This window comes from Arachis hypogaea, chromosome 14 (genome assembly GCF_003086295.3).
Source record: "Arachis hypogaea cultivar Tifrunner chromosome 14, arahy.Tifrunner.gnm2.J5K5, whole genome shotgun sequence".
NCBI classification, from domain to species: Eukaryota; Viridiplantae; Streptophyta; class Magnoliopsida; order Fabales; family Fabaceae; genus Arachis; species Arachis hypogaea.
The window spans coordinates 302758-315045 of NC_092049.1; the positions used below are offsets into that span (position 1 = coordinate 302758).

General features: G+C 35.8%; 1 protein-coding gene and 1 non-coding gene across 4 annotated transcripts; one reads left to right on the forward strand and one right to left on the reverse strand.

Annotated features, from left to right (window-relative positions):
* Window positions 1-343: 343 nt before the first annotated feature.
* LOC112740759 (3-oxoacyl-[acyl-carrier-protein] synthase II, chloroplastic) lies at window positions 344-10936 on the reverse strand. 3 transcript variants are annotated; one of them, XM_072215332.1, is made up of 16 exons: window positions 8908-9976; window positions 8304-8825; window positions 5912-8178; window positions 4201-4406; window positions 3922-4125; window positions 3640-3750; window positions 3432-3527; window positions 3214-3259; window positions 3045-3124; window positions 2689-2757; window positions 2316-2400; window positions 1691-1845; window positions 1453-1533; window positions 1311-1370; window positions 1059-1222; window positions 344-676 (listed from the first exon to the last, which is right to left on the reverse strand). In XM_072215332.1, the coding sequence occupies exons 3-15, from the start codon at window positions 6246-6248 to the stop codon at window positions 1106-1108; spliced, it is 1647 nt and encodes a 548-aa protein (XP_072071433.1). In that variant the 5' UTR covers window positions 6249-8178; window positions 8304-8825; window positions 8908-9976; the 3' UTR covers window positions 344-676; window positions 1059-1105. The 3 variants fall into 3 exon arrangements, with proteins under 3 accessions (XP_072071433.1, XP_025645142.1, XP_072071434.1); XM_025789357.3 differs by lacking the exon at window positions 8304-8825 and having other exon boundaries at window positions 9694-10936; XM_072215333.1 differs by lacking the exons at window positions 5912-8178; window positions 8304-8825; window positions 8908-9976 and adding an exon at window positions 5358-5622.
* On the forward strand, window positions 10016-10087 carry TRNAN-GUU (transfer RNA asparagine (anticodon GUU)). The gene has a single exon. It is a non-coding gene; the product is annotated as a tRNA-Asn (tRNA).
* Window positions 10937-12288: the final 1352 nt, after the last annotated feature.

The following is a 12288-nucleotide window of genomic DNA, read 5'->3' on the forward strand; positions in this document are numbered from 1 at the left end:
CTGATTCTGATGTGCAATTGTCAAGTTTTGAAACTGACCTTTAATGAAAAGCGGGAAATAAATCTCAATTTGATGCTGTTAAGAAAAAACCAAAGATATTGTATGATGGAAGATAATATCTAACATCAATTGGAATAAAAATTGAGATCTATTTTCAAGAAAACGTTATTTGTCTTTGATATTTAGAGCACAAGAAAAAAAAAAGAGTATTATTTTTAAATACGCGCCATGCTTGTCTGAATAATAATAATAATAATAAAACTAAAGAGGCATTTCCTGAGAGATTAAAATCATCCCCTTCTCCCTAAATGGTCTGGTTTAAGGGCAATAGAACAAGGCAGCGAAAAAATAAATTGCAATTTGTTATTGCACAAACTATTTGGGTACATAGGGAATAAATAAAACAGAAGAGCTTATATATACTGCCAAGTGGATTTGTTTAAGAGTCACATCAAAGTGGGTCAAGTCCTACTCTATAAAGGCAATAGCAGCCATTCATGTTCTTCATCGGTGGATAGAACCGGCTCCACCATGTATCTCGGCCAGACAATCTAAACCACCAAACCATCTCTCAACAATGTCCTCAAGAGTTTCTGCTCCAACCATTTCCACATATATTTTCATCCAATTCATGACTTTGATCATGCGTGTAACAATTGCCTGGCTACCTTAGTAACTTAACATAAAAACAACACACAATTAATACATGTTCAAGGAACATCCACAGTCATCCAAATTAAATGTGTTTCTCGTAGTAGGACGATATGACCTGCTCATTATTTAGAGGAATAAATGACCATTTGTATCCATGAAAAATGAAAATGCTGACATATGTACCCACATTAAATCGAAACTAAACTTGTACCCACGAAAGATGCCCTCCGTGTGACAAAAGTATCCTGTCTTTGGAGGGTTAGAGTGCCACGTAGGGTACTTTTGTCACACGGAGGACATCTTGCGTGGGTACAAGTTTAGTTTCGATCTAGTGTGGATACATATGTCAGTGTTTTCATCTTTTATGAATACAAATGGTCATCTATTCTTATTTAGAGACATACCTTCTGTATAATGGTAGGGAAGGTATTATTCTGAAACATGTATTCATTCACTTATATGGAGCAAATATGATTGAAGAATTGTGGCCTCCAAAACCAAATGAATTGGATAGGGCAGCCTTGATATCTAGTCTCTCTTTCTTTGAGCCCACAAGCACTTTGGCATCCTGAATTTTTGTCATTAGTTTGGACATGTTAGATTAAAAGATTAAAATTTTGAAATGAAGGATGGAATGATGCAACAAGAAACATTACCACTCCTTGATCTGGGTTTTCCAGGTTGATATTGGGATGCACCCACCCTGTCCTAATTGCCTGTACGAAGAGAGAGCAAACCTCAGGACCATTTTAGTCATCAATCGCGGGGTACCGAACTAAGTGATCCATTGGGTTTTACCTGGACTGTTGCTACAGCTTCCACGCCACCAGCTGCTCCTAGTAGATGACCAATCATAGATTTTGTAGAATTCACTCTTAGCTGAAAAAACAAGAGACATTAGTATGGATGACCATATCAGAAGTACCAGTGTTTTACTCAACATGAACTCCAGAAGAACAAGAGATCATGTTTACCATAGAATTGATCACCAAGATAACAATGTTAATGGTGGTGTAACTTAAAAAGATAGATGTACCTCGGGATTTTGACCAAAACAATGAAGCAGAGCCTGGAACTCCTTAAGATCCCCAGCAGGCGTGGATGTGGCATGTGCATTTATGTAGTTCACATCCTCTTTTGATACTCCAGACTGAGCTAATGCCTTTTCAATGCAAAGTATAACGCCAGCTCCTATTTAAGATGGAGTAAAGAAACGTGAATGCAAGTTCCGCAGGGAGATACAAATCATTCCTTGTCAAGTCATAGAATGCTCAAAGAAGAGTCCGAATGGAATCATAAAGGAAATGTGGTAAAGTACAAGCAGATACTAATTATGACTAGGATTACTAGGTCCACTAATATAGGACTATTATTAAATCCCAGGTCCATATTGTCGAGACAAGTCATGATCGCAACATGCAGTTTTAAATTCCATCACGATCTCGGAAGAAGAAATTCCAGTGCCAAACAAGAAAAATGCAACATATAGTATATTTCTAAATACTTAACCTAACCATCAGCAAATGGCACACATGATTCTAAATATATAAAAATACCCTTGTCACATTCTTTTGCCTTGTTCTCTTCGGATTTTAAGCATGGTAATCATAGCATGCATATAAATGCTTTAAATTTTGGTAGTAAAAGATTTGAAATTTTACCATCGGGACGTGGCTCTGTCACATGATATGCATCACAGGTGAAGCTTCCACCAAGGAATTCAGCATATATGGTTGCACCTCTTTTCTGCAATGTAAAAGAGATGCATTTGATTTAGTTGCAAGACAAATGTCAAGCGCAGATTTGACATGAGAAGTAACAGGTGAATTTTTATGACAAGCAGCAGCCTGAAAATCAATCCTAATTCAAGAGAGAACAGATGTATGAAGTCCTTTAATACTGTTTGAAGGAACTGAAGGATGCACTAAATGAAATAAATTACATGCACAAGTCTGCAGTAATAATATCAAAACATGCACTGTCATTTCATAAGGGATGTTCTGTTTTAAAATTATTAGATCTGATTTCCTGTACCTTTGCATGCTCCAAGTCCTCCAAAAGTAAAACTCCAGCTCCTTCCCCCATGACAAATCCATCTCGATTCTGGAATATCATAAACAGCCTAATTAGAAAAACTGAATTTGCCATAGCTCATATCCATAGAAGACAGCATTTTTGTGATCAAAAGGAAAAGTTGTATCTGTGACCATTGAAACGTTAGTTTTTAATAAACTATGCTGTTCAGATTACAAGAAAGGATACAAGACTTGGTCATCAAATTTCATTATAATTATAGTTGTATTGTTTCAAAAATAAAAAATGATGAAAGATCAGCAATACAAAAACATGGTGAGTAGCAGAAAGAATGAGCAGGATTTCTGTTGTATTACAATGTCCCAAGGGCGTGAAGCTTTGGTAGGGTCTGTATTCCTCTGCGATAGGGCTCTGCATGCCACAAAACCTCCCAAACCTGTACCAATGATTAGTGGATTCATATCAGCTAGATTTATGGCATGATAACCGTATGCAGGTGAAAAAGAATCAATGGTGAGATCATACCAATGGGTATAATAGCAGCATCTGAGCCACCACAAAGCATCACATCCTGCAGGAATATTTTCATATTAAATTTATCAATACATTTTGATGCAATGACCATATCATTACACCAAACTGTCTCAGAAAAAGAAAGTTAAATAAATAAATAAATATAAGGTATAATATTGGATACGAAAAATTCACCATCCTGAGAGTAATATCAAAGCATGAATACTTACAGCTTCACCTCTTATGATGTGGTTTGCTGCATTCAATATACAAAAGTTACTTGTAGCACAAGCTGTAGAGATTGAATAATTAGGGCCCATCCATCCCTGTAATCCATAAAAGATAACAATGTTTGTTAGAAGCTGAAGATAACATAGCCAAAATAAAAGCTTGGTACGAAACAAAACACCAATTTATGGTGTCCATGCAACAACAGACCAGATCCATCGCAAGTATGGCAGATCCCATATTTGTTGTGGCAAAAGGTACACAAAAAGGATTCATCTTCTTATATGATACTCTTAAAGCTTCAATGGCATCATTAAAAACCTGCTCAGTAGAAAAAGCACCAAAAATCATAGTCAATATAACAAGGGCACAAGGTTGAAAATATAGCACACTCTTCTGCTCCATTTGGATTGCAGTGGCATTAAATTCAGTCCACAACACCAGCTGGTTTTACAAGATTTGTATCTCAACATGAAAGAAAGACAAGGTTACCTTCATGCCACCCATCGCTGAGCCAATCAAAACTCCACATTTTTCCTTATTCAACTCATCCATTACATCTTCAGTAATTCCACCATCAACTAAGGCCTTTTTACCGGCTGTTAGCAAATAGAGCATAAATTTATCCATTCTCTTCGAAAGTTTTGGTGCAACCCAGCCATCAGTGGAGAACGACTTGATCTCACCAGCAATCCTCTGGAAACATAGAATGTTCAGAACAAAAGCTACAACAGACAACAAGAAATACAATTTCAATTATATATAACTTGCCGTTGGATATTCAGCACAATCAAATGTCTCGATCTCACTTATGCCACTAACACCATCAAGTAAATTGTTGTAGTAAACATCTGGTTCGTGACCAAGAGGTGTAACAACGCCCAACCCAGTCACAACTACTCGCCTTTGTTTTGTAGGAGGTTTTTTCGTTGCTGTGACTTCGTGTGCAGGTTCCACAGCTACAGCCATTGTTTTACCTTATAGTTTTGCAATTCAGAGGAATAAGTCAGCAATAATAAAAATTGCATGCAACCGCCTATCATTCAAGAAATTCATATCAGAAGCATACAAGAAAGAACGGCCCACAGCTTATAGTTCAACATGATGCATGTGTAGCTTCCAATGATCATGATAAGGATATGTTCTTTTGGGAAGTAGAAATGGGGTGAAATTTTTACAATAAGTTCTATGAGTAAAATTACACATGGGCCACATCCATTGAAAATTCCCGCCCCATTTTTAACCCCTAACCGAACATACCCTTGTTGCACATTAATGTTGAGCAGGAAATGCAACCCCAGCCATTAACAAAAATATGCTTAGGTTTATCCAAGGTAGTAATTCTAAGACTATGGTAACAAAAATGCTATGAAACCTCGAAAAATTCATCAGACCCAACTTATATCCCTTGCTTTAAATCAAAACACTCAAGACCACTGAATACTAGAACCCATCAGTCAGGGACATGCATGCAGCAGTAGTAGACTTGTCCAGTGTGTTAAAAACATACTAAAGAACTAGGAGCAAAAATAACTTGTGGATAGTTTGTGCCAGAATCATCTATTTTACATGATAATTTAAAAAAAAAATGAGGGAAAAAAAAAGGAGCCTCTGCTTGCTTATGTGTGCTTATGACAAAGGCATAACTTACCTCCACTATTTTACATAGAGAAACAAAAAAACTAGAGAGAGAGGGAGAGAGAGGTAATCCCACGTGGGGGCGATATTTACATAGTAGTTAAATTCAGAACACTTCAGTGTGATTATTATTTTCATGAAGAAAAGAAAACAAAATAAAAGTCAAAAGAAATTTATTTTCGTTTGAGTTGATTCTGTGAATATGCTGAACTACCTCAACGAGATTGCAAGAAATTCAAAGTGATGATGCGAACATTAACCAATATTTAATGGGAACTTTATGTAGATACCTGGGTGTACGATAAATACAAGGAAATGAAGTAGGAATGGGAAATGAAAGCAAAAAGCATGGGCAATGGCATAGTGTTGTAGCAACATGTCCTAATTAAGTGACACAGGTGCACCATCAATCTCAGCAAAGAAAGAACAACAACTACCCCCATACTCCTAATATTATAAACCGTACCCTCAAAACAGTTAAACAGAGCAGGTAGAACAACCCTCAATACTAAACCACCAAGCAACCCCATTTATTAGGATGACCAACCAAAAGACAAAGATCCAAGCTAACACTTGTGCATTTTAAGTAATTCAGAAAAAAAAGGGAAAAAAGCCACACACACACACATATCTTTCAGAAGACCAGAAAATCAGAACCCAGATTTCATAACCATAATAAAAAAAAAAACTATTATTATTATATTAATATAAGAAAAATAAATAAATGAATCAAATTGAAATACCCAGTACGGGGTACAGATTAAAATTGGAAAAAGCACCAGAAATATCTTAACTTGAGGTGATTTAAGTGGGGAAAATTAAAAAAAAAAAAAAAAAAGTTTACCAGAATGAGAAAGTTTATTGAGACGGGTGTGTCTGCGATTGGGAGTTGTGGATCGAAAGAGCGAAGAGAAGGCATTGTGAGTGTTGCAGTAGTCATCGCAGGGCTCGAAGGAGCTTATGAGTCCCTGAATGCTGGATCCGTACAGCGAAGAAATCAATCTCATGTTCAATTGGGAGGTGTTTGCTGGCAGCGCCTTCGTCCTCCTTGACCTCTTGGATGACCGAAGCGCTGCCTTTGGAGTCCCGGCGCGGTCAGTGTGGCACGTGACTGACATGCAAGCCGCCACCAGCCACGTGCAGAGGGGTGAGGCCATGGATGAAGCAGCGGAATGTATCATGTTGTCTAAAGCAGAAGCTCGCAAGAGAATCGAGGACGTTTCAGTGAAGATTAAGAGCAAGTCAGGAGTGGTGGATATGGAAGGTGGAGATACATGTACATGTATGTATGTATGTATGTATATACAAAGAACAAGAAGAAGAAGAAGAAGAAAGTTAGTTGTGGGGGTTTTGAAGAGAGTTGAGAGAGTGAGAAAGAGAATCGATCTGAGAGAAGGAGGAAAAGGGAGGCGTTGTGAAGTCTCAAGAGTCGAGTCTCAAAGTCTCTGCTTTTTCTGCAATCTGAGTCTCAGTCGCTCCTTCGCTTCTCATTTGCTTTCTTTATTAATTTAATTTAATTTTCTACTAACCTCTTTTCTTTTTCTTCGCTACTAATATAATGGTAAAATTCAGGTGCATCGCAAAGTTGATAGTCGAGAGCCGTTAAATAAAAATTTAGTCAAATCAATCAAATTATCGAACGACTCTCAGTTATCAACTTTACGTGAATTCCACTCCACCTGAACCTTTACCTAATATAATTCATCATTATTTATGCAATATAAAACTAATTGCTTTCTATGCTAATTCATTACGCCATTTCTCCTTGGATCAATCCTTTTCGCAATTTAATGCACTTTTTTGTTTGGTTTTAGAACATATTTTCTACTTATATTGTACTTTAATTTTTTTATCATTAGTGTAAAACGTGACATAGCATTTATTTTATTCTTGGTTTCAGATTTTCTTTAGTCAAAATAAGATTTTCTTTAGTCAAAATAATACTTTATTCTCTTGTAGGACTTTTTTTTACGAAAATTTGAAAGTAAATACCAAAATTAGTTAATAATTAAGAGATAAAGATCAGTTTAAATTGATTTTTAAAAAAATATTTAGTTTTTATTTTTTTAAATTATTTTACATTTAAATAAGCTTTTTAAAAAATTTCAAATATTAAAAATATTTTTTGTTTCTATTTTTTTAAAAGTAAAATATTGTTAACTTTTAAAAAAGTAAATAGTTTAATTTTTTAATAAATTAAAAAAATATATCTAAATAAATTTAAAATTGAGTAAAAAGTACTTTAATTTGTTTTTAAAAAATAATTTTTACTCAAAAAAACCAATCCAAACTAGCATTAAAACTCAATTTGCTCATAAATTTTCATCTAATAGTTAGTTTGGCTTTTAAATTTTAAACAAAAGCTATTTTTAACCGTAAATCAAATTAATTTTTTTTTATAATCAATCTAATTAATAAAATGCTTACAAATTAAAATACTTATGAGATGCCCGGTTAGTTAACTGTCATGTAAACAAGTTGAGAGACATTACCATCAGCAAGCTACTGATGAGCTGTTAATAGTTATCTGCACACATAAGTATTCATGAATGGGTGACAAAATGACTTGATTGAATTATAGTTATAAAACTCATTATCAAATTAAGCATGTTTAAAATTTATATTAATTATCAGATCAAATTCATGAATCAAAATTTATCTTATCTTTAATAAATGAATGGTTGATATTAAAACTTTAAAAAATAAAATTAAGAAAAATAGTCTAAAATATTATCAATGTATTAACTGTATTATTAAGTATATACCAAAATCAAACATTAATATAAAATACATATTAAAATATAAAATATATATTAAAAATAAATTAAACAATATATATAATAGCTGATTTTAATATATTAATAGTATTATTTAAAGTATTTTACACAACTATACAATTAAGTATTATATGATCAATAAAAATATTTAAATTTTATCTCTTGATGGTTATTAAAAAGTCTCATATATGTAAACTAGTAGTTGAATATGATACAAAAAAAAATTGAAATTAATCCGTATATATCATGATATTCTAAAAAATAACGACCACAGAAGAAAAGGAAAAGAAAAATGCTGGTGCATATCAGTGTCTCCTTTTGCTGGCTACGTGACCTGAAATAATGTAACAGAGATGATGAGCATGCCTGCTTGTTTGCAAATTGAAAATTAATATTTTTTTTTCTTTTTTTTTTTTGGGTAAGAGAATGGAATGGAAAGCACTTCTGAGTGCTATGAACCTTTTTCTATTGCGGAAGGTTACGAAGTAAGGTCAGCTGGTTAAGGAAAGCTCAGGTTATGAAATCGCTTAGCCATTAATTAAGTAGTAGTGAGGCGTCGGTACGGAGCCTTCCACTGTGGACCGAGACTACGCAAAGGTAGAACACCATAGAAACTTCGCTGACTTTATAATAAACCTTGATTTCGCTACGCTCAATAAGAACCCGGAATAGCGGAAATCGGTTCGTGTTCCGCTTCCAAACAAAGTCAGTCGTCTTTGCCCAAGTGTGAACTGCGGACGACTCTCCATTGGTTCCATTCCTTCTAACTTGACTTCTGGGTCAACCCAACCCGAATGGTAAGAAGAGGGTCAGCCAACCAAACAGCGGTCCACTTTGTACATTTGCTGAGGCAGACCAATCGGGCATTTTAGAAAAGGGAAGGGAACTTTTATCACCGAAGGAGGCTGTAGAAATGAAGGAGGCGGGAAGCTACCGCTTCTAGAATGCAAGCTTATCCTTTACTTTTTTTATAGCGTACCGCTATTGAAAAAAAAAAGGTTTATGGATGAAGTAATCGGAGTGACAAATGATTACGGTTGCGGAAACCGGAAAAAGTCGTTACCTTTTGAATTGAATCAAAGTAGCGCCCAGTACTTCGACTACAGGGGGGGAGGGCAGCTTCTACGACAGCTTCGCGTCCTCGCCGCTTCTTTCTGGCGACTAGCTTCTAAAGTGGGTGGCCTGGTAAGCAAGCTACCTTCAGCATCGGTAAAATCCCTATCCATAATAAATAGGAAAAATGGTGGGGAAGGAGGCCCCCACTTCAATGGAAAGGGGGGAATCGCCGTTTCACAGCCGCTCCTCTACAACAAACTACCTTTCGCCCAACATGATCACGAACGAAGACAGAGAATTGCGTAGATAGAAGGACGAAACCAACCCACTTGTCCTGATCGGAACGATTGAAGAAAGAAAGAGAAGGCCCCTTTCGCTTATCCATTCCGCGGGGCATCGTCGGAGAACAATGTCGGGGACAGGGTGAGAACCTTCCGTTGGTTACGCCCTTTAAGTATTGGTTCTTTCTTAGCTTAGATAGATATGGAGATAGATCCAAATAGAGATCTATATCAATATATCTATCGATAGATAGAAAGATAGATATATATATTGAGAAATGGATATGGATCTGGTTTCAAGATCTATGAACAAGAGAGATCCCTAAATATCCATTTGATAAAAGTCAACAATGGGGCGGAGCCGGCTGAAGGAAGGGCGTTAGAGCTTACTAATAATATAGGGTTTCTTTCATCTTTCAGCTTGATTGGAATCGATTCTATGATTGAATAGCAGAAGTGCTACTTAGTAGTAGAAACTCGGAGAGACAGACAGAGAGGGGACTCAATCATACCTGCTAACTCCTAGGATGATAAGTAGGTCCTTTGTTTTTGACAGGAATAGTTCCAGCCTTTGTAGCCCCTCGGGAGAGTGAGTCTACTTAGCGAACTGGCAGGACGCGGAGATCGATTGATCAATACGAATCTCGAGAGTGGATGGTTGCTCCGTTATATGCATGCGCCCCCTTGTCCCGGAGGCTCTCCGGCCGAGGAGGGGCTTGCTATCGTAACCCTTTCTCCCGGTGTATGTGAAAAAGAGTGACGAACCTTTTTTTGTTCGGTCATAGGTTGGTGTCCAAAGAACGAGAGTCGGCTTCCTTAACTTTAGTCCTTTGTTCCTCAGTAGCTCAGTGGTAGAGCGGTCGGCTGTTAACTGACTGGTCGTAGGTTCGAATCCTACTTGGGGAGAATTTTGAGTTCTTGCTTTTCTGACCTAGCGACCCATGTAATTTGTAGCCTTCCCCTTTGTTTCTAAACTAGCAGAATCGTGGGACATCCAAAGTGGGAAGTTTCTTGTTGGTTTCTTTCGTAACTCAATAGGTGATTTGCAGCAGCTACACCAGGGGAAGAGTGGGCATCTATTTATCTATTACTTTCTCTTTGACTTCGGATTGAGACTTGAAGCTTTAGCCTGAAGGAAGACAAGATCAGGAACCCCAACCCACTGTTTTGTGCCACGCGGTTGAGCTTTCCACTGTGACATCCATTCTTGTCTAGTTTTCTAATAGAGGGAAAGCAGCTCTCCTTTATTAGAGGGTATGCCTTTACTTGTCGTTAGGAGAAGTCGCTTCTAAGGTATCATCTTGTAGTTCTAGGATTGGTTGATGTTCTTGCCTAGTACGAGTCTCGTCTTCTTTTTTCTAATAGGATCAGTAGTCCGCTAGTGGGCTTGGGGTCTTTCTGGATGAGCTTGAAGCTTAGGATTGTTTTAGGGCAGTATCCGGTGGAGAGGACTTCGGATACATGTCATTCCGGTCGGTGACTCCGTCTGTCAATGTATTTCTTTCTGTCACTGGCCGGGCTCTGAATGAAATAGAAATCCCGTTCGTTCACCCTCAGACTTGAGACTAAGCTTTCTGCCTTGCGACTAGCCTCTCTCACTCAAGATAAGGTCAGGTGATCCCTTTCTGTCTCCTTCTCAGTTAGGTCCAATAAGTAAGTCCCTTCCCTTTCTCCGATCAATAAGCCCCCCGATCCCTTTCTTTGTCTTTCATCCTCCCTGAACAGAATAAGTAAGGCCCCGTTTTTTCGCGCAAGTGTCACGCATCCAACATTGTATCACATTTATCACATTACTCAAATTTCAAATATCAAAATGATTTAAATTCACCAAAAAAAAAAAATTTGAAACATGAATATTGGTTGACCTGTCGAATATGACACTCAATGGATACTATTTTGTTTACATGTGTTTCATATATAATAAGTATGTGTATTAATGGAACATAAAAAAAAAATGCTTTTTAAGTTTTTCAACTATGGCACACAAAAAAATTTAATGAGTTTCTAAGTTTTTCAAATATAGCTCGCGAGAAAAAATTAATGAGAAAGAGATTGATGGAAAGTGGAGATAGCCGAACTTGATTTTATGCTGATTTGCTCAGAAAACAACATGCAACCACTCATTCTATATTCTGCCCACGAAATTCGAAATTCTGGCTCAACTAATGTTACGAGTTGTTGTTTGTTACAAAGTAGTTGCTTTAAATTACTAGTTCCCCGAATATTGTGTAGGTTATATAGATAATAAATATTATTTGTATACTAAAATCAGTTATTAATATATTTTTTTTTTTTACTAAAAATATGAGACTCGAATCCGCAACAAGATAGCAGACTTGAACCCGCAACCTCTTAATTGAATATGGGGAGTCTATGTCATTTGGGTTATTACTCATCGGCCAATTACTAATATATTTATATATAAATATATGTATAATTTAATTTATTTTTAATATATATTTATATTTTATATTGATGACTGATTTTAATAATTTATTTTGGCTATAGTCGTATATATATATATTCATTGTAACAGTGGACGGAGAAAATCGATTTTCTTTGTAGTTATTGCAAATGAAGGAAGGACAATCATCCATACATAGGAGTCCAAACCCAAGGAATGACAATTCACAAATATATGATTCTTTTCTCCAAATAAACGCATATTTTCACCTAACATGTGCTATCTCTATACATAAAGAGTAGAGTGTTTATGGATTGCAGATTTGTTAAATAGACAATGATTTTTATAAATAATATAAATAATAAATTTTAAAATTAGTTCAATAAAATAAAAATACATTACACGTATATACCTCTATCCAAATTACGAAAATTATAAGTGAAAAAAAGGAGATTATCATGTGCGTAAGGATAATGTTAGGTAACTAATGATTTTCTTAAACAATATAAACAACCACCTAAATCTTAATATTAGAATAACTATCCGTACACCTAGTAAAATGAACATCCGATATATTCATTGTTCACATTGTTTAATATTTTCATTTTCTACCTATACTTTTCTTATACGTAATTGTATTATTCACTAAATTCATTGTCTGCCTATATTTTTTATTGATATATATTATTTTTATATCAAAATA

What these genes read in the sequence shown, in the direction of transcription:
- LOC112740759 (XM_025789357.3), bottom strand. Translation starts at nt 6,248, where the DNA reads ATGATACATTCCGCTGCTTCATCCATGGCCTCACCCCTCTGCACGTGG. An exon ending in AGGACTTGGAGCATGCAAAG is followed by an intron (nt 2,401 to 2,688) that starts GTACAGGAAATC and finishes TTTACATTGCAG; the next exon opens with AAAAGAGGTGCAACCATATA. An exon ending in GACAGAGCCACGTCCCGATG is followed by an intron (nt 1,846 to 2,315) that starts GTAAAATTTCAA and finishes CATCTTAAATAG; the next exon opens with GAGCTGGCGTTATACTTTGC.